At 42.7% G+C, this 21649-nt stretch overlaps 1 protein-coding gene across 7 annotated transcripts in view; it reads right to left on the bottom strand.

Moving 5' to 3' along the window:
* SHANK1 (SH3 and multiple ankyrin repeat domains 1) overlaps positions 1 to 21649 on the bottom strand; it is a 518963-nt gene that overhangs the window by 50305 nt on the left and 447009 nt on the right. For all 7 annotated transcript variants that reach the window (XM_056543605.1, XM_056543607.1, XM_056543608.1 and 4 more), the window contains 2 exons: positions 1997 to 2079; positions 211 to 335 (listed from right to left, as the gene is read on the bottom strand). In XM_056543605.1, the coding sequence (XP_056399580.1) occupies positions 211 to 335; positions 1997 to 2079 (208 nt within the window). The remainder of the gene's footprint in view (positions 1 to 210; positions 336 to 1996; positions 2080 to 21649) is intronic.

Below are 21649 nucleotides of genomic sequence, written 5' to 3' on the forward strand. Positions count from 1 at the left end.
GAACAAACACCGGGCAAGGTGGCGAATTCTAGTACCCTAACGGGGTGCCCACTTTTTTTTATTTTTTTGCTATGTGGCCCCCCCCCCCACTCTTTTTTGTATGCCACAATTTGTGATTATCCAATCCACACTTACACAGGTACCATGTGTGTTGATTGACAGCAGAGTACATACATATAACAATATCTAATATGGGTGAAATCATTTTACCTCAATTAAAAAGTCCCCCATCCTGAGACCGGCTCTCCACGCCACTCCTCCTTCATCCACACTTTCCAAGTACTGAAGAGCAGGAAAAGCCGGAGTTGGAGTAAACTCTTCAATTGGGGTTTGTGCTGTAAAGGAACATCACAATTAGACGTTTTTCAAAGTGGAACAGGGAAAAAGTTGACCAGTTGCCCATAGAAACCAATCAGATCGCTTCTATCATTCTTAAAAAGGCCTCTGGAAAATTCAGGAAGCAATCTGATTGGTTGCTATGGGCAACTGGTCAACGTCTCCTCTGCACGGGTTTTGATAAACCTATCCACTTCCTATCCCCTTCTTTCTAGCAAGTAGATGGTGGTGTCAGACACAGGACACCCTCTTCCCTCTGAATATACTTTTTTGTTTTATAAAGCAGACAACCCCTTTTACTAAAAACTGATAATGTATATAGCATTTAGACCGGTAGCGGGCTATCTGCAGCTAAACACAATTGCTGTGAAACTAAAATCCTTTGAATATTCTGACAGGCAAAAAATTGTCAAAACATGTCGGGAATTATGACTTCAACCCAGCTGAAAGGCCATAGGTTGCACCATAGGCTGGGTTCACACAGCCATTGTGCTGCGACCCTTTCTGGTTCCATTTGGCTCTTTGTTTTTTTCACCAAACCGACCGAGAACGGCTCTGAGCACAACTAACACCACCAGGTCCCGACAGATTTCAGTTACTTTAAAGGGGTACTCCCGTGGAAAACTTTTTTTTTTTTTTTAAATCAACTGGTGCCAGAAAGTTAAACAGATTTGTAAATTACTTCTATTAAAAAAATCTTAATCCTTCCAGTACTTTTTAGGGGCTGTATACTACAGAGGAAATGCATTTCTTTTTTGGATTTCTCTTATGTCACGACCACAGTGTTCTCTGCTGACCTCTGCTGTCCATTTTAGGAACTGTCCAGAGCATGAGGAAATCCCCGTAGCAAACATATGCTGCTCTGGACAGTTCCTAAAATGGACAGCAGAGGTCAGCAGATAGCACCGTGGTCGTGACATAAGAGAAATCCAAAAAGAAAATCCTTTCCTCTGTAGTATACAGCCCCTAAAAAGTACTGGAAGGATTAAGATTTTTTTAATAGAAGTAATTTACAAATCTGTTTAACTTTCTGGCACCAGTTGATTTAAAAAAAAAAGTTTTCCATGGGAGTACCCCTTTAATTGGTACCCATCAGGGATCCTGTATATTACCGGAGTTAGGACATACACTTTTTTTTTTTTTTTTAATCTCTGCTCAACTCCCGTCTTTCAGGACTGAGTGACGAAGCTCCATTTACCGGTCGTGTGAACCTGGCCTTACCGAGGTACCGGATGCAACACCTCAGTAAAGAGCACTGCTCTATGTTGCTGCCACATTTTGATACTCGGTCCTCAAATTCCATAGAGAGCCATTGAGAAGGAGAATGCCTTCCGTAATCAGCTCAGGACGAGAAAAAAATAAATAAAAAATCACTCCAATCATCGGGTACTGCCGCAGCCTGGCATGATTGATTTGGGCAAAGTGGTGCTCTCAATCATCACCCATGCAGATTACAGCTGTACCTTGGGCTCCCATTCTCTAAGCCATAATACAGATGAGATCTTTCGCGTCTTGTATTCAATCGGCCTAATCCTGGTCGTTTGTACTTGTTAAAGGAAAATATGCCTTTGCGCTTGTCTGCGGAGAGCGATGCGTTCTGTCTCAGCCCAGCAGAGCGGGGAGGCACAAGCGACCCCCGGTAATTATAGGAGATCCTCACCCTTAGCGCCTCTTAGCACAAATCCGAACCCTTCGCTGTCTTTCTTCTGCAGCAGCACAGTTTTTTCTTTAATAATGTAGTCACTGAAATAAAAACAAAAAAAATTAAAAACATGGGTTAATATGGGGGGCATAAGATACAAGGTAGTCCCTAAAAGAGTGTTCCAGAACCATAAAGCCAATAGCCTATCCCAGTCGTCTCCAAACGTTGACTCAATAGATGTTGCAAAACTACAACCCCCAAAATGCCCGGACAGCCGTTGGCTGTCCGGGCATTTTGGGAGTTGTAGTTTTGCAACATCTGCAACACTTTAGAGACCACCGGCCTATACTAAGGAGACAACATCAATATCAGATGACTTAGGTCTTACAGTCTGTTTGCATTATTAAAAGGGGTACTCCTTTGTTTTCAAATCAACTGGTGCCAGAATGTCATATACATTTGTAAATGTTCTCTAATTTAAAATCCTAATCCTTCCAGTACTTATCAGCTTTTGTATGCTCCAGAGGAAGTTGTGTAGTTCTTTCCAGTCTGACCACAGTGCACTCTGCTGACACCTCTGTCCATGTCAGGAACTGTCCAGAGCAGGAGAGGTTTGCTATGGGGATTTGCTTCAGCTCTGGACAGTTCCTGACATGGACAAAAGGTGTCAGCAGAGAGCACTGTGATCAGACTGGAAAGAACTACACAGCTTCCTATGTAGTATACAGCAGCTAATAAGTACTGGAAGGATTAAGATTTTTAAATAGAAAAAAATTGCAAATCTGTATAACCTTCTGGCACCAGTTGATTAAAATTGTTTTAATTCCTCCGGAGTACCTGGCAAGTCACTGTAACATCAGTAATACAATGTATTTACAAAGGGTTTATGAAGATTAATTGTATATAAACTTTAAAGTTGTGTTAAAAGGCAGATACACACTGGTGATAACAACCAACACCAACTGCTACAAGGCCCATTTAAAGGGAAACTGACAGATAAACCCCGCTAACCTGAATATACAGGTGGTTAGAGTGGGTGATTCTGAGTAAAACGATGTATTCCTTACCCCAATACATTTAGCCTTTCTTCACATATGGCCCAATCTTGCAATATGGAAATTAACTCTTAAAGGGGTACTCCGGCACTAAGACATCTTATCCCCTATTCAAAGGATAGGGGATAAGATGCCTGATCGCGGGGGTCCCGCTCCGGCCCCCGTGATCGCCAGTAATCAGACGTGGAGCGAACGTGCTCCAGGGATTGATTCTAACGGGTTGCTGCGTGCAAGATCACGGGGGTCTCCAGCAGCAGGACCCCCGCAATCAGGCATCTTATCCCCTATCCTTTGGATAAGGGGTAAGATGTCTTAGTGCCAGAGTACCCCTTTAAAGAGTACCTCCCACTAAAGATAGGGAATAAGATGTCTGCTGGGGGGGGGGGGGGGGGGTCCCTACATATCACTACAGAGCAAACTGCCTCTGTGCGAGATGAAGGGGACAGAGCATCATGACGTCACGGCTCCGTCCACCATGACATCACATCCCGCCCACTTAATACAAGTCTATGGGAGGGGGTGTGGCAATCATCACGACCCCTCCCATAGACTTGCATTGAGGGGGGCGGGGAGTGAAATCACACGAGGGCTGAGTCATGACATCATGATACTCCAGCTCCGTGGTCGTAACGCTTCCCACTCGGAGCCTCCAGCTCTGCAGAGAGCTCACAAAGGTGGATGCGGAATGAAAGATTGCGGGACCCCCGCGATCAGGCATCTTATCCCTTATCCTATGGATAGGGGATAAGATGTCTTAGGGCCGGAGTACACCTTTAATGAGTGGGACCCAGGGAGCAGCGTCAGAGGTGCATATAGTCTTCAGCTCCTCCTCCAGTGCAGTTAAGAGTTGATTTGCATATTTTAAGATTGTACTATACCTCTAGAACGGCTGAATAGATTGGGGTAAGGAATACATCATTTTACTCAGGATCACCCACACTAACCATGTAGAGCCCAAATGGGAAGAGAACGTCAAGTATATAAACAAAGCATGAGCAAATTGCAATGTAAGAACTAGGTCTATTTCCATCCCTATAGGTAAAAAAATTGTATTTGAAAGGTTGGATTTTGGATTTGAGATGTTGTTTAGGTTGGTACAAACCACATTTAGTTAAATGGGGACTATCAGATCCCCCAAAAACTTTTTATATGTTGTTACTGATGAAAATTAAAAAACCTTTTGTAATATGGCTGCTTAAATTTTTTTTTTTGAACACTCAATAAAGAAAACAGCTCATGAAAATCCCACCACTAGGGGTCCCCATACCTACTGGGATACCAACCAGTCCTGAAGGAGCATCAGGTTTGTCCATGGGTCATGGACAAGAGATGACTCATGGACAAGACGGCATGAGCAGACACACCAATCACCTCCCACCACCACAAGGGAGGGACACACCCCCTACCACCACAAGGGAAGGACACGCCCCCGTCCCCTGAGAGGATTTCTAACACTCTAATGAAAAGAGGGATTTTTTTAAAATAATAAACATAGGTGATAGAGGCATACAAATTATATGTACATGATCAGGATTAAGTACTGAGTAACATATTATTATTATCTTATTTTGGGGGGGGATCTACCAGTAGCCACGCATGTTGCTCTCAACAGGTGAAGAAGAGACATTATAAAGTTGAGTTCTTCAAGGTTCTATGTATGGCGTTGGATCACTGAATGATGCCATTAATTGTGTATGGTGGTGTGAACTAAGCTTTAGATGGCTGCAATATTTACTGCTAAAATATGTACCTGATGGGAATTTGCCCAATTACAATATATATTTTACCAAGGGCAACGAGTATCACCCCCCCCCCCCCACCTCCCTTTCTCCCTTCCAGTCCCTGAATAATTTGCAAGAAATGGCAATATAAATTAAAAGCCATTAAATATTAAATACCAATCTCAGGGCTATAAAGTAAAAAAGAAAGCCCAAATAGGATATAAGCTAGCACTGCTATAGTGGTCTCAAATTGTGGCCCTCCAAATGTTGTAAAACTTCAACTCCCAGCATGCCCGGACAGCCAATGGCTGTCCGGGCATGCTGGGAGTTGAAGTTTTGCAACATCTGGAGGGCCACAGTTCGAGTCCACTGCCCTAATGCAACCATTAGTTGCTGACGCGCTACCTTTGCCTTTCTTGTTCTACCGTCTTGACTAAGTAGTAGTGATGAGCGGCATAGGCCATATTTGAATTCGCCATAGTTCATGAATATATGGACGAATATTCCTCCTATATTCGCAAAATTTGCATACTCTCTACGTTCGTTTATTTTTCACGTGAAAATTCGTAATGAAATTTACATAGTGCACATGCGCGATTATATCTTTCACCTAAAAGAAGGGAGGGATCAGTGTCCTCTGACTGGAAGTGCCGATATTCGCGAATATTTGCATATTCACATATTCGTATATTTGCGAATATTTGCATATTCGCGAACATTGGCATATTCACGAATATTCACATATATTCGCATATTCACAAAAGAAAAAAAACGAATATTCTTCATTACGAATATATATCACTATATTCTAAATATTCGCAAAATCGCAAAGTGCCGATATTCGCGGTAAAAATTTGCATTTCGAATATTTGCGCTCTACACTAATAAGTAGGTGTTTCATTTACTCCCATTGTCATGGGTATATAAAATCCAGCCCCCTCACCAATGCAGTCGCCTTACAAAACAAATGCGATAGAATGTTAAAGAGCTCACTGAATTCCACTGTGGTCCTGTAATAGGAGACACCGCTGCCACAAGTCAGGTCACAACATTTCTTTCCTCCTAAATCTTATACGATCAGCTGGGAGCGATATTATTAAAACATGGAAGTGTCCAGAAACCAAAGCAACTCATCCACGAAGTGGCGACCATGTAAAATTACAGAGCTGGATCACTGAGTTAGGAGGAATGTAGGAGGACATTTATCATTGTACTCACTATAAGACGTACCTAGGTTTTAGAGGAGGAGAACAAGAAAAAAATATTCTGAACCAAACGGGTACTAAAATATTTAATAAACTAGAACAGAATAATTATTCAACCATGTTATTCAACCCCTCTTGTGGCGAGCAGGACCCCCCTTGTGGCCAGCAGGACCCCCTTGTGGCCAACAGGACCCCCCTTGTGGCCAGCAGGACCTACCTTGTGGCCAGCAGGACCTCCCTTGTGGCCAGCAGGACCTCCCTTGTGGCCAGCAGGACCTCCCTTGTGGCCAGCAGGACCCCCCTTGTGGCCAGCAGGACCTCCCTTGTAGCCAGCAGGACCTCCCTTGTAGCCAGCAGGACCCCCCTTGTAGCCAGCAGGACCCCCCTTGTAGCCAGCAGGACCCCCCTTGTAGCCAGCAGGACCCCCCTTGTAGCAAGCAGAACCCCCCTTGTAAACAGCAGGACCCCCCTTGTGGCCAGCAGGACCCCCTTTGTGGCCAGCAGGCCCCGCCTTGTAAACAGCAGGACCCCCCCCCCTGTAAACAGCACAACCCCCCTTGTAAACAGCAGGACCCCCCTTGTAAACAGCAGGACCCCCCTTGTAGTTGCTTACTTATCACTACCGCTGCCCTGTTCGTCCGTCCGCATAATGGAGTCTATGGAGGAGCATGTGACACACGTCAATCTGCTTCCTCCGTAGCGTTACGCTGGGCACAGGGGAGAAGGTGAAGTGAAGGTGAAGTCACATGCTCCTCCATAAGACTCCATTATGCGGACGGCAGAACAGGGCAGCGGTAGTAAAGGGGATGGCAGAACGGGGTAGCAGCGTGAATCAGAGAACGGGGCAGCGGCGTGAATAAGAGAACGGGGCAGCGGAGCACTTCGCTGTACAGACCCAGGAGCAGGTAAGCTTACCTCTTCAGCAGCCTCCCGTCTGCAGCCTTCCCTGCACTTCGGCCCTGCACTTCGGCACACACATTCGCTCCATAAGACACACAGACATTTCCTTCCCACTTTTGGGGGAGAAAAAGTGCGTCTTATGGAGCGAAAAATACGGGATGTTACTTTTTTTTGATAGAGCATTTCCGTTTGTTTTCTTAGTTATGGTGGTTGGTGGATACTTTTTTGCAGTGGATAGTGAGTTATCATGTGTGCTTTTACATAAATTGTGCATCAATTTTCCACAAGGCAGCATTCTTTTGCGCAAGCATTCACCATTGAAGAAGACAAGCAGAAAGGTGTCCGATGCCAGCAAACATGGGTAAAATCTATACCACCTCACACCAACATTGATAAATGTCCCACAATAGATAAAAGTTGCCAACGCTCTGCAAAGACCAAACCTCATCTGGCATTAAAATCAGCACAAAACCTGTGCCCACCGGGAGTTTCGTGGTAGCAGCTCCATGCAAGAATTACACCACCAAACACAATTGTGGTGTCCCAGTACCATGTCCTGTGGGCTAAAGGTTGCCTTGGTTGGGCATTCCTGCTACCTATATGTTGGGCCATTTGCTCCATTGTCTGACCTGTTATATTGTGATATATTGATGTGTAATAATTTGTATTTATTTATGTACTCTACCTTTAAGGGATTGGGGCAGAGTGACAAGGTGATCCTGAGGCTCCAATGGGGGAACCCCCAAAGCTTATGTGGTGTAAGGGGGGGAGGGGGAGAGCTGTTCAATCAGTCTAGTCTGGGTCTGAGTCTGGGCCTGTTGTGTTGTAATGAGAGTTTAGTGAGGAGAAGGAGAGTGTGTTCCAGCCTAGTGAGAAGAAGACTACACAATTTCACATAGAAATATATATATATATATATATATATATATATATATATATGTAGACCAGCTTATATATGTAGACCAGCTCACTGCCTTGTAGATGGAGTTGCCACTGGAAGGATAGTTTGTTGGGGAGCACGGATGCAGGTCAAGCCGTGTAGCCAGTATGAATAGAGTCCAGGAAGGTAAAGAAAGTCCAGCTCCTCCAAAAAAGTGACTAACGGTATAAAACACAAAATTTAATTACATCCTTTAAAAATTTGATGAGAATGGAAAAGTGAAAAGCATAGATGAAACGCTGATGCGATTCATCTATGCTATTAACTTCCATTCTCATCGAATTTTTAAAGCATGTAATTACATTTTTTGTTTTATACCGTTAGTCACTTTTTTGGAGGAGCTGGACTTTCTTTTCCTTCCTGGACTGTATACACAATTTCACAGCCTTGCCAATCTCAGGAAAAACCCCGACACACAGGTGAATATCAACGCTTGACGGTAAGCAACGCTCTTGGGGAAAATCTCTACTTCAGTCATTCAGTCAAGTTAAACCTTTCAATTCAGTCTGTGCTGCTAAAAATCTTAAAACTGCGTTCAGCAACGACTATAACTCCCAGCAAGGTGACAGGCTCCCCGGGTTCCACTTTGCCCATCCCTCTGCTCAAAAGACTGTTTTACTTGAGATCTGCTACTTCCAGCAAAATAAAAATTGTTATCCATAAACCTTGCATCGGTGTAGTCATTACCCCGCGCCTGGCCCAGGAGAAGCTATCTCAACTTCAGACCGTGTAGATTAACGGTGTCCTGGCATCACAAACTGATTTCTACACCCCGCACACAGTCAGTTCTTAGCCCAGTGCTAAACAATGCCAAGATAGATTGGTGTAAATCCACCGTCACTGAACTCTGGAGCAATGTAAATGTGTTCTTTTTTGGCGACTTCTAATAAGAGTCTGGTATGGTTCATAAAGTCCTGGTTGGAGAAGCTTGGTGGGGAAAAACATGACTGGCCCACATGGAGCCTGGACCTCAACCCCAAGCAACACCTTTGCGATGAATTAAAATGGACATTGTGAAATAGACCCACTCACTCAACATCAGTGTCTGACCTCACATATGCTCTTCTGGGTGAATAGGCAAAACTTTCCAGACACTTCCAAAGTCTTCCAGGAGAAGTGGAAGTTGTTATAAATGCAAAGGGGGGTGGGTGGGACATGTCCATTTTAATGTATGCCTATGGATTTAAAATGAGATGTCCTAAAAGTTCCTATGTGTTTAATGTGTAGTTGTCTATTCTTTTGTCCATATAGTGTATTTGGATGATAGTACAATTGGTGATTTAGAAGCTAAAACAGAGCTTGGATATCGTTATCTATATTTAGAAGACGGCATTCATTGAACCATGTGGCAGCACTAAGGTGACACATAACGGCAGCATTAAAGGGGTACTCTACTAGAAAACATTTTCAACATTTCAACTGGTGCCAGAAAGTTAAACAAATTAGCAAATTACTTCTATTAAAAAATCCCAATCCTTCCAGTACTTAACAGCTGCAGTATAATACACAGGAAGTTCCTTTCTTTTTGAATTTCCTTTCTGCCTGACCACAAGTGTTCTCTGCTGACACCTCTGTCCACGTCAGGAACTGTTCAGAGCAAAAGAGGTTTGCTATGGGGATTTGCTCCTGCTCTGGACAGTTCCTGACATGGACAGAGGTGTCAGCAGAGAGCATTGGGGTCAAGCAGAAAGGAAATTAAAAAAAGAAAAGAACTTCCTGTGTATTATACAGCAGCTGATAAGTACTGGAAGGAATAAGATTTTTTTATAGAAGTAATTTACAAATCTGTTTAACTTTCTGGCACCAGCTGATTTAAAAGAAAATGTTTTCAACTGGAGTACCCCTTTAATAGAGCATGTATTTTTAATGGTAATGGTAAATGGGGTTTTAGTCGGAAGAAGCACTTTGTTAAGTGCGAAACGGAGCTTGTTGCCTTCTGTACCCCTGCTCCTTCCTTCTCCCTATGTGTCAATATGAGTATTTTATCATGCAATAAAGCAAGAAGATGAATATGGTGAGTGGCCGGTTTTTCCTTTCTTTATAAGAATGAACAAAGTAAATAACATTTTCTTATAAAGTATAATAGAAAGGTTAACATATAAAAAGTTTTTGAATCTGACAGTGCTCATTTATGGAACACTATAGGTGAAAAGTTACACTGAGAGTCATCGGTGTTGTTTGGTTTCTTTGATGGCCATTTGCCTCTAAGCCCTTGAGAAAGCCACAGCTTGTGGCGAAACGTCGGGCGGGCAATGTGTGATTGATTTTAGCTTCAATTCACACTGAGAATTGTGGACTGCAGCCACAGTTCTCTTACACAGGTTACTAGCATGCAGTTGCATGAAATCATTATCACTTGAGCACTTGTGAATTGGATTTTAATCATGGCTCAATAAAAGTTATATTTTATTATTTGATGGGAAATTTAGGGTAATAGTGATCGCTTAGCGATCAATTGTAAATAACGTTTGGTTTCTTTCAAGTCTCTGATCTGTATAGTATTAGGGTGCGTTCACACGTGCGGATTTACAGCCTATTTTACGCTGCAGATCCGCCGCTGAAGGACCTCTGTATGGTGCCCTTAAATGTGCCTGCTCGGAGCGTCAATACGCTGCTCCGAGCAGACACACTGCGTTGTGCGAGTCGCCGCTCATACGCCGTGTACATGCGCACATCGCGACCGCTTCCCCTGCTCAATGAGCTAGGCCAAGAGCTGCCGCGATGTGCGAGTATACTGACTGCGCGTGGCGACTCGCACATCGCAGTGTGTCTGCTCATAGCGGCGTATTGCCGCTCCGAGCAGGCACATATGAAGGCAGCATATAGGAGGTCGTTCAGCGGCGGATCCGCGGCGAAATACGCTGCAAAAATCCGCACGTCTGAACGCACCCTTATAAAGGGTTAAAAACAAGCCAGAGCCCTCACTTTGTAAAAGTGAATCTATACACCCAAATTAACTTGTCTGATCAATATCAGTACAGCGTGGGTAAGACTATTCCCTTTGTCAATGTGATGCCAATGACTGGGTATTAAAAGAGTGAATGAATAAGATAAATCAGTTTTCGCTTCTGTATGCTGGAGCTTTGGAGTTTTATTCACTAGTTTTGGATTACTGCTATAATTTTACTTTATATCCATTAAGGGACAATAATGAAAAATTCAACAATGAATATGTTCCTCCAGAGGTGTTTATTTTACCCCATTCTTCTTCTCCCACTCCCAGACAGTGTTTAATTTAGTAATTCTGCCGCTGGAGATAGAAAATTACATAGAACAGCTCTCCCCCTCCATATATCTCTATGGGAGAGCCAATCGGCTATCTTTGGGCTCTCACATAGAGCTACATGGAGGGGGAATGGCGGCCCCCGCTTCTGGATATTGTGGGGGGGGGGGGGGATCTTTCTACCGCAAGACTGCTCCTTAAATTTTGTAAAAATTGAATAGCACCACACTTGTTCTCAGGTTGTGTGTGGTATTGTGGCTAAGTTCCATTGAAGTGACTGGAGCAAACTTGTAATACCACACCGTACCTGAGGAAAGGTGTGGTGCTGTTTTTGAAAGTACTTACGGTAGCTCTGTTTTTCTATTCCTAGATAACCCCTGTAGGCTATGTTCACAAGGTGGAATTTCGACAGAGTTCTGCCACAATTTAAAGGGGTACTCCGGTGGAAAACTTTTTTTTTTTTTTAACCCCTTAAGGACTCAGGATTTTTCCGTTTTTGCACTTTCGTTTTTTCCTCCTTACCTTTTAAAAATCATAACCCTTTCAATTTTCCACCTAAAAATCCATATTATGGCTTATTTTTTGCGTCGCCAATTCTACTTTGCAGTGACATTAGTCATTTTACCCAAAAATGCACGGCGAAACGGAAAAAAAAATCATTGTGCGACAAAATCGGAAAAAAAACGCCATTTTGTAACTTTTGGGGGCTTCCGTTTCTATGCAGTGCATATTTCGGTAAAAATTACACCTTATCATTATTCTGTAGGTCCATACGGTTAAAATGATACCCTACTTATATAGGTTTGATTTTGTCGCACTTCTGGAAAAAATCATAACTACATTGCAGGAAAATTTATGCGTTTAAAAATGTCATCTTCTGACCCCTATAACTTTTTTATTTTTCCACGTACAGGGCGGTATGAGGACTCATTGTTTGCGCCGTGATCTGAAGTTTTTATCGGTATGATTTTTGTTTTGATCGGACTTTTTGATCACTTTTTATTTATTTTTTAATGTTATAAAAAGTGACCAAAATACGCTTTTTTGGACTGTGAATTTTTTTGCGCGTACGCCATTGACCGTACGGCTTAATTAATTATATATTTTTATAGTTCGGACATTTACGCACGCGGCGATACCACATATGTTTATTTTTTTTTTTTTTTACACTGTTTTATTTTTTTTATGGGAAAAGGGGGGTGATTCAAACTTTGACCGCCGCTTCTAAAGGGTTAATACCGCATCGGCGATGTGTGGTATTAGCCGCGGGTCCCGGCCGTTGATTAGCGCCGGGACCGACGCGATATGATGCGGGATCGCGGCGCGATCCCGCTTCATATCGCGGGAGCCGGCGCAGGACGTAAATATACGTCCTGCGTCGTTAAGGGGTTAAATCAACTGGTGCCAGAAAGTTAAACAGATTTGTAAATGACTTACTTAAAAGGAACTGTCCAGAGCAACATATGTTTGCTATGAGGATTTTCTCTTACTCTGGACAGTTCTTAAAATGGACAGAGATGTCAGCAGAGAGCACTGTGCTCGTGATGTCAGCAGAGAGCTCTGTGTTCCAAAAAGAAAGTAATTTCATCTGTAGTATTCAGCAGCTAATAAGTACTGGAAGGATTAATATTTTTTTAATTGAAGTAATTTACAAATCTGTTTAACTTTCTGGCACCAGTTGATTTAAAAAAAAAAAAAAAAAAAAAAAGTTTTCCACCGGAGGACTCCTTAAAAGTACGTTGAAGTTTATTTACTAACGTGATCCCGACTCTCTTATCTTGTGTTTTGCATCCGAATTGTATCGCACATTTTGTGCGCCAGAGTTTGCGACCAAAAAAACCCCCACAAAACTTTCCATTTTATAAGGAAAAGCCGAAAAAGGGATGTTGCCGTAGGTGAAAGGAGGTGTGGTCCTGACAAAAGGGGCGTGTCCCAGACAGTTTGGAAAAATCCCAACATATTTACTAATGTTCCCAAATAAAATGTGGTGGATTTGAGCTCTGAAGAACCCGACCGTTCAGAGCAAGTGTAAAAAGAGCAAAACAGGGAAAAGTGCAAAATGTAGGGAAACCTTAGTAAATACCTGTCGGGAATCAAAACACACAAGGAAACCTGCACTCCACTCTAAGTAAATAACCCCCCGTTATGTTCAATGGGATTTCCGCAGCGGAAATTCTGCTTTCTGCAAAATTTAGAGACAGTGGGTGGAATCCCATTAAACTCATCTTTCTGCCGAATTCTGTGTTTTGAGCACACAGAAAATCTGCTAAAATTCCGCCACAATTCTGTTTAGCAAGCTTTGCTGAACAGATTTTTTGTGGAATTGTGGATATTCCAGCGTGTGAACATAGCCTTAGGGTGTATTCACGCGGAAACATTTCCACCAGCAGAATTCTGCCTCAAAGGAAGCCCAATATACTTCTATGGGTTTCTGCACTTCCGTTGACACCTTGGAATTTCCACTTGCGGAATTCCGCAAGCGGAAATTCCGAAGTGTCAATGGGAGTGTGGAATCCCATAGAAGTGTTCTGGGCTTTCATTAAAGGGGTACTCCGCTGAAAAAAAATTTTTTTAATCAACTGGTGCCAGAGAGTTAAACAGATTTGTAAATTACTTCTATTTAAGAATCTTAATCCTTCCAGTACTTATCAGCTGCCGTATGCTCCACAGGAAGTTCTTTTCTTTTGAATTCCCTTTCTGTCTGACCACAGTGCTCTCTCCGCTGACACCTCTGTCCATTTTAGGAACTGTCCAGAGTAGGAGCAAATCCCCATAACAAACCTATCCTGCTCTGGACAGTTCCTAAAATAGACAGAGGGGTCAGCAGAGAGCACTGTGGTCAGACAGAAAGGAAATTCAAAAAGAAAAGAACTTCCTGTGGAGTATATAGCACCTGATAAGTACTGGAAGGATTAAAATTTTTAAATACAAGGGCACACTATAGTGTTACTGCACCTGAGGTACGGAGATACTGCAAGACATCAGAGGCCTATAAAAGCGTCTCCTGCGGGGTGTACATACGAGGCCGGAAGAAGCACACCTACACGTGTGAAACAGCCGGCGTTGCCTCCGAGCGCCCATCTACCTGCCTGCACCGATGCTGTGACCCAGCCCTTCCGTGGACCGGACCCCCATGTTAAACAGTCTCCGTTGAGCGGTGAGTGCACGCACATTTCTTTGTTGCTACATTATTTACAAATCTGTTTTGTACTTTTTGGCACCAGTTGGGTTAAAAAAAAAAAAAGGTTTTCCAGTGGAGTACCCCTTTAAAGGACGACATTCTGCCGTATGAATAGACCCATAGGCTTCCGTCTCTTGTAATCTTTCACTTAAACATAAATAGCCCAGAATATGAAGGCGCACAGTCTCTCTATTAACCCCTTAAGGACGCAGCCCATTTGGGCCTTAAGGACGCAGAAAATGTTATGTTTACGTTTTCATTTTTTCCTCCTCGCCTTCAAAAAATCAAAACTCTTTTATATTTTCATCCACAGACTAGTATGAGGGCTTGTTTTTTTTGCGCGACCATTTATCTGTTGTAATGCCATCACTCACTTTACCATAAAATGTATGGTGCAACCAAAAAAAACTATTTGTGTGGGGAAATTAAAAAGAAAACTGCGATTTTGCTAATTTTGGAAGGTTTCGTTTTCACGCCGTACAATTTATGTAAAAATGACGTGTTCTTTATTCTTTGGGTCAATAGGATTAAAATGATACCCATGATAACATACTTTTCTATTACTGTTGCGCTTTAAAAAAATCACAAACTTTTTAACCAAATTAGTATGTTTAAGATCCCCCTATTTTGAAGACCTATAACTTTTTCACTTTTGCGTATAAGCGGCGGTATGAGGGCTCATTTTTTGCACCGTGATCTGTACTATTTATTGATACCATATTTGCTTATATAAAACTTTTAATACATTTTTTATTAATTTTTTTGGAATAAAATGTTATAAAAAGCAGCTATTTTGGATTTTTTTTTAAGTTCACGCCATTCACCATACAGTATCATTAACATTTTATTTTAATAGTTCAGATATTTATGCGTGCGGCGATACCAAATATGTATATAAAATATTTTTTTTACACTTTTTGGGGGTGAAATAGGGAAAATAGGGCAATTTACGTTTTTATTGGGGGTAGGGTTTTTCAAATTTTTTTTACTTAATTTTTTTTTACTTTTTTTAACTTTTATTTTTACACTTTAATAGTCCCCATAGGGGACTATTTATAGCAACCATTTGATTGCTAATACTGTTCAGTGCTATGTATAGGACATAGCACTGATCAGGGTTATTGGTGATCTTCTGCTCTGGTCTGCGGGAAGGCAGTAGTGTTGCTCGCGAATATTCGCAATTCGAATATTATTCGCGAATATTGCATATTCGCGAATTTCGCGAATATAGCGCTATATATTCGTAATTACGAATATTCGTGTTTTTTTTGTTTGTTTTTTTTTTCACAGTACACATCACAGTGATCACCCCTCTCTGCTTCCAGTTTGTGTGATGGAAAGAAGGCTCTAATACTACTGTGTGAGATTGGCATGCGGAAATTCGCATATGCGAAAATTAGCATATGCAAAATTTCGCATATGCGAATTTGCGCGTATGTTAATTTTGTATGTGTTAACTTTCGCATATGTTAATTTTCGCATACACGAATTTTTGCATATGCGAAAATAAAACGAGAATATTACGAATATGCGAATATTCGCGAATATATGACGAATATTCGTCCATATATTCGCGAATATTCGCGAATTCAAATATGGCCTATGCCGCTCAACACTAGAAGGCAGATCAGAGCAGAAGACTCCCGGAAGACAGCGGAGGCAGGTGAGGGGACCTCCGTCTGCCGTTCTGGATGATCGGATCTTGCTATGGGGATTTTCTCCTACTCTGGACAGTTCTTAAAATGGACAGAGATGTCAGCAGAGAGCACTGTGCTCATGATGTCAGCAGAGAGCTCTGTGTTTCAAATGGAAAATAATTTCCACTGTAGTATTCAGCAGCTAATAAGTACAGGAAGGATTAAGATTTTCTTTAATAGAAGTAATTTACAAATCTGTTTAACTTTCTGTCACCAGTTGATTTAAAAAAAAAAAAAAAGTTTGTCACCGGAGTACCCCTTTAACATATCATGACTTCTTGCTTTCTCAGATCTATTACTAGGCTTGGTGCCCTTTAAATAACCTGCCTTCCTATAGCAGCTGGACCCATTTCCATTGTACATACGTGAAAAGTACAAATACAAGCTCAAACGCCTGAACATGCTAAAATACTGACATATTTAGATTAGTGGAAGTGTTGAGTGCGATCTATTGTTCTCTTGTATCACCAGATTTTATGAACAGCAGCTAAAATAGGCCGACTGCTGTGTACTTCAATGGAATTAATTATAGGAACTTGGCTGCACGTAGGAAAAATATTCCCCCTCATAATCACAAGTGGAGCTGAAATGTCTGCCATTCCGATAAGCTCTTGGATTGTTGTTCTCTTTTGCGCACGTTTCTGTTCTTAGTAGCTCTTCTTGTAATCCAACTTGTACTGTTAAAAAGCTTCTCCGGTTTATCACAAAGTAGGTAAAAATCTTGTATTGTGACATCCTATGAGGCCTCGTTCACACGGTGGAATTTCCAAGCGAAACCCGTCCGAAAAATTCGGGTTTTAATAGGATCTTTCTTCACACAGCGGAGTCATCCGCCGCAGAATCCCGATTCTGGCCTCCGCTGAAAGAAATGTCAATTTTTTTCAGCGGAATCCACTCGGAAATGCACTGCCGTCTATGGAGGCCGTGCATTTCCAAACAGTCCTAGCGTTGGCGTGTTCTGCCAGCGCCCAGTATTTGGGCAATATCCGGCCGTGTTTTCCGGGTGGACAATCCGCAAATATTGTGCCGTGTGAACATAGCCTTATAAAGTCCTGTCTACTGGCTAGAAAATGGACATGTGTGCAAATGGCCACTTAGGCATTCTAGAGGGGGGGGGGGGGGGGGGGCAATACTGCCGAGCACTGTTTATGAGTGCAGCCAAGTACTATGGGGGAGATTTAACACAACCTGTGTAGAGAAGAGCGGTGCAGTTGCCCATAGCAACCAATCAGATTGCTTCTTTCATTTTTTAAAGGCCTCTTGCTATGGTTGTTATGGGCAACTGCACCACCCTTCCTCTACACAGGTTTTGGTAAATCTCTCTCTCTCTCTCTCTATATATATATATATATATATATATATATATATATATATATATATATACAGACATATATATACATACATATATATATATATATATATATCTGGACAACATGACTGACACAATTTATAGGCACAAAACACCTGGCACTGTTTTTAATGATGAAACTAATAACTCGGATACGGATGGAACGGTATGGGAAAAAGTAAACCGTATGCGTTTTAAAACCGTATAAGGGCTGGTTCACATCACGTTTTCTCCCATAGGGGAACGCATACGGCAGGGGGGAGTTAAAACCTCGCGCTCCCGCATGCCTTTCTATGCGCTCCCGTATGTAATTCATTTCAATGAGCCGGCCGCAGTGAAACGTTCTGTCCGGTCGGCTCATTTTTGCGCTGTATGCACTATTTCCCCGGACCTAAAACTATGGTCATCCACCGTTTTAGGTTCGGTTGTAAAAACGCATACGGCGCAAAAATGAGCCGACTGAACATTTCAGTCCGGCCGGCTCATTGAAATTAATTACATACGGAAGCGCATACGAAGGCATACGGGAGCGCGAGGTTTTAGCTCTCCCCTGCCGTATGCGCTCCCGTATGGGAGAAAACGTGATGTGAACCCAGCCTAAAATACAGATGGAACAGTATGGGAAAAGTAAACCATATGCATTTTAAAACCGTGTCCTGTTTTTAAAAGTGCACGTGGGTTCAACCACAGTTTTGACTCGGTTTAAAAACCGTACTGCAACTGCATACGTTTTTTTTTTAACATGGATGTCAATGGGAAACGCACATGTATACGGTTCCATACGGGAAACAGTATACGGTTTTTCCCCTCCTAACACCCCTCCCATTAAAAATGGACAAAAATGTTTTTTTTTTATTTTTTTTATAAAAACGAACGGAACTGTATGCACTTTTAAAAACAGTATACGGTTTACTTTTTCCCATACTGTTCCTTCCTTCCGTTTTTTTTTTTTTTTTTTTTGCCATACGGTTTTCTTTAGAAAAACTGATTGACAACAGTATGGCAAAAACGTGGTGTGAACCCACGGTGTTTCTCAACCAACGTGCCTCCAGCTGTTGTCAACTACAGCTCTCAGGATGCCTGACACCCAGCAGAGGCTTATCTCCTGCGGAAATAAAAGGCGCTAGGACTGCACGGACATTACTGCCCTGATATATCGGGATGCCTGCGGCGCGGATTCTGGCAGAATTCTGGCAGAATTTCCTAACAGAGAACCTTTATCACCTGCATGTTACCTTCAAGTTGCGAAATTTACGACCAAAATTCCTGAGCGGAATTCTGGTAGGAAATTCCGTTTAGTGAACCCGGCCTTAGATTTTAACATGGCCAATGCTTTTTTTTCCCCTGACAGCTGCCATTGGAAAATAGTCGGGACAAACCACTACACATTGGGGGGTATTTATCAATTTTGCCTGTTGACAGTTTCTTTTTACCCTTTTTTTTTTTTCACTTTGGTTTTTGCAGACTTGCAGCAAATTTATCATTTGGTGCAAGTTGTTAGTAATTTTGGCGCAAATGCCGAAATCAGCTGTTCACAGCGCCTTTTACACAGAACTTACCCCCACAGAGGACGCGTATTTTACCCTGTAGAGCAGCCATTTCGGAGTCCCTCCTGCAGTATATCAGCAAGCGACGTGAGTTATTTTCTTTTGTGGGGTTTATAGTCACCATGTGAAATGGATTTTATTTTTAACTTGAGTGTTTTTTTGGTTACTTTTAGTGCTTACCTTTCCTGAACCTGTGCGGCCATGTCCAATGCTGCCTCAACGGAGGGGGAAGGTCCCTCAGAGACAACTATGTCGCAGGATAGTATTGCGCGCCATTTTTTGGCGCAATTCACCACCAAGAAATTTTGTACGTGGAAAACACACATAGCAATGTCAGAAAATGTACAGGCGTCAAAATACATTAAAAACATTTTTTGTGAAAGCAGCTGCTTTCACAAAAAATGTTTTTAACGTATTTTGACGCCTGTACATTTTCTGACATTGCTATGTGTGTTTTCCACGTACAAAATTTCTTGGTGGTGAATTGCGCCAAAAAATGGCACAAAATTGTGCCAAAGATCGATTGGCAGAAATGATGAATTACCGACCAAAGCAAAAATCACACACACAGGACCGTGTGATTTTGAGCAAGTTTAAAAAAGGACAGTGGAGAGAATGCACCAAACTTTGGCGCAAAAAGACACTGCGCCAATGAATTGCGCCAAAGTAAAAAAAAAAAAAAACATTAATCCATTGATAAATACATCCATTGGATCAAAATCTATGCATTTAGCCGACTTTCATCTAATGTGTATGGACAAACTATAGCCGAGGCTGCCAACGCTCCACTAGCAAAAATAAATACAGAATATGACGGATCTTATGAAACAGGCCGACAAAATAGAATGCCTCAGATCTCCGCGGACAAGAACGTTTGCAAGTCAATGCTTTTAATGTGGAAGACAGAGATTCTGAATATGTGATGAGGCTAGCATTTTTTGAGCTCTCAAGAGGGAGAACTTGACCTTACAGAATGGGTAATGAGCGGATGTAGTAATAGGAAAACTAAACAGGTTTCGCCGTGAGAGAAAAGTATAATAAAAAAAAAAAGGTGCAATATTGACGTGTGAAAGAATGTCATTTTTAACAAGTCAATAAAAGTTATTGCAGTGACCAAAGTCGGGTCCTGAGGGTTTCATTTCCCAGAAAATAATACAACGAAACGTTCTGTATATGCAGCATATGCTATACATTATTTATTCATGTGCTTGAATATCACCTCCCCTCATAGACCCGCTCTGTCACTGTGCAAACCTTAAAGGGGCACTCCACTGCTCAGCGTTTGGAACAAACTGTTCCGAACGCTGGAGCCGCTGCCGGGAGCTCATGACCTCATAGCCCCGCCCCCCTCATGATGTCACAACCCGCCCCCTCAATGAAAGTCTTTGGGAGGGGGCGTGACGCCATGAGGGGGCAGGACTATGATGTCACAAGCTTCCGGCACCGGCTCCAGCGTTCGGAACAGTTTGTTCCAAACGCTGAGCAGCGGCGTGCCCCTTTAAGAAGGAATGTAGAAAGCGGCACTCACCATCATCAGGATAAAACTTATGAGGGTTTTTGGGGGTAAATCCATTAAAAGAGCTTCAGTAAATGATCGGATAAGATTTCTCATCCGATCTATCACTATTCTAATAAAGAATTTATCCTCAAAATGGTGTGTGCCGCTTTCTAAATTCCTTCTTAAAGGTTTACTCCAGTAAAAAATCTGAATTGTTCAGGCTATGGCATGATGCTCCATATGGATGTGAACTCTAGACATTAAAGGGGTACTCCGCTGCTCAGCTTTTAGAAGAAACTGTTCTGAACACTGGAGCCGGAAGCTTGTGATGTCATAGCCCCGCCCCCTTGTGATGTCACGCTCTGCCCCCTCAATGCAAGTCTGTGGGAGGCGGCGTGATGGATGTCACGCTCCCTCCCATAGACTTACATTGAGGGGCAGGCATGATGTCATGAGGGGTAAGGCTATGATGTCACGAGCTCCCGACGCCTCATGACATCACGCCCCGCCCCCTCAATGCAAGTCTATTTGAGGGGGCGTGACGGCTGTCACGCCCCCTCCCATAGACTTGCATTGTGGGGGCAGAGCATAACAACATGAGGGGTGGGGCTATGACATAACGGCTTCAGCATCTGGCGCCGTGAGCTTGTGACGTCATAGCCCCACCCCTCATGATGTCACGCCCCACCCTCTCAATGCAAGTCTATGGAAGGGGGTGTGACAGATGTCACACCCCCTCCCATAGACTTGCATTGAGGGGGTGGGGTGTGACGTCGTGAAGGGTGGGGCTATGACGTCACGAGCTCCTGGTGCCTCATGACATCACGCCCCGCCCCATCAATGCAAGTCTATGGGAGGGGGCATGACTGCTGTCACGCCCCCTCCCATAGACTTGCTTTGAGGGGCAGGGCGTAACATCATGAGGGGTGGGACTATGATATCATGAGCTCCCGGCACCGGCTCCAGAGTTCCGAACAGTTTGTTCCAAACGCTGAGCAATGGAGTACCCCTTTAAAGAAAAATATCGGTCTATGTCTATGAGCTAGAATGGACAGTCTGCTCTATGGCAGCCAAGTGGACCTGACCTGGTCAAACCAGATCAAAATTAGCTTTTCTTATACTTTTGATATTATTATAATACTATGACCCTGCTCATTGAAAACAACAACTGGACTTGACACAGTTATAGGGAAAAGAATTAGAGGACAACGATAAATTAGACAGATGGATCCAGTTACAGAAATTATCTTTCCATATAGTAGATGCCTGAAGACCCGAACAACTAACAGGACATTCAGGAGAAATATTATTCACATGGTTGCCAAAAGTCAAAACCAACCTGACAGCACTTAATAT

Source organism: Hyla sarda, chromosome 10 (genome assembly GCF_029499605.1).
Source record: "Hyla sarda isolate aHylSar1 chromosome 10, aHylSar1.hap1, whole genome shotgun sequence".
Taxonomy (NCBI): domain Eukaryota; kingdom Metazoa; phylum Chordata; class Amphibia; order Anura; family Hylidae; genus Hyla; species Hyla sarda.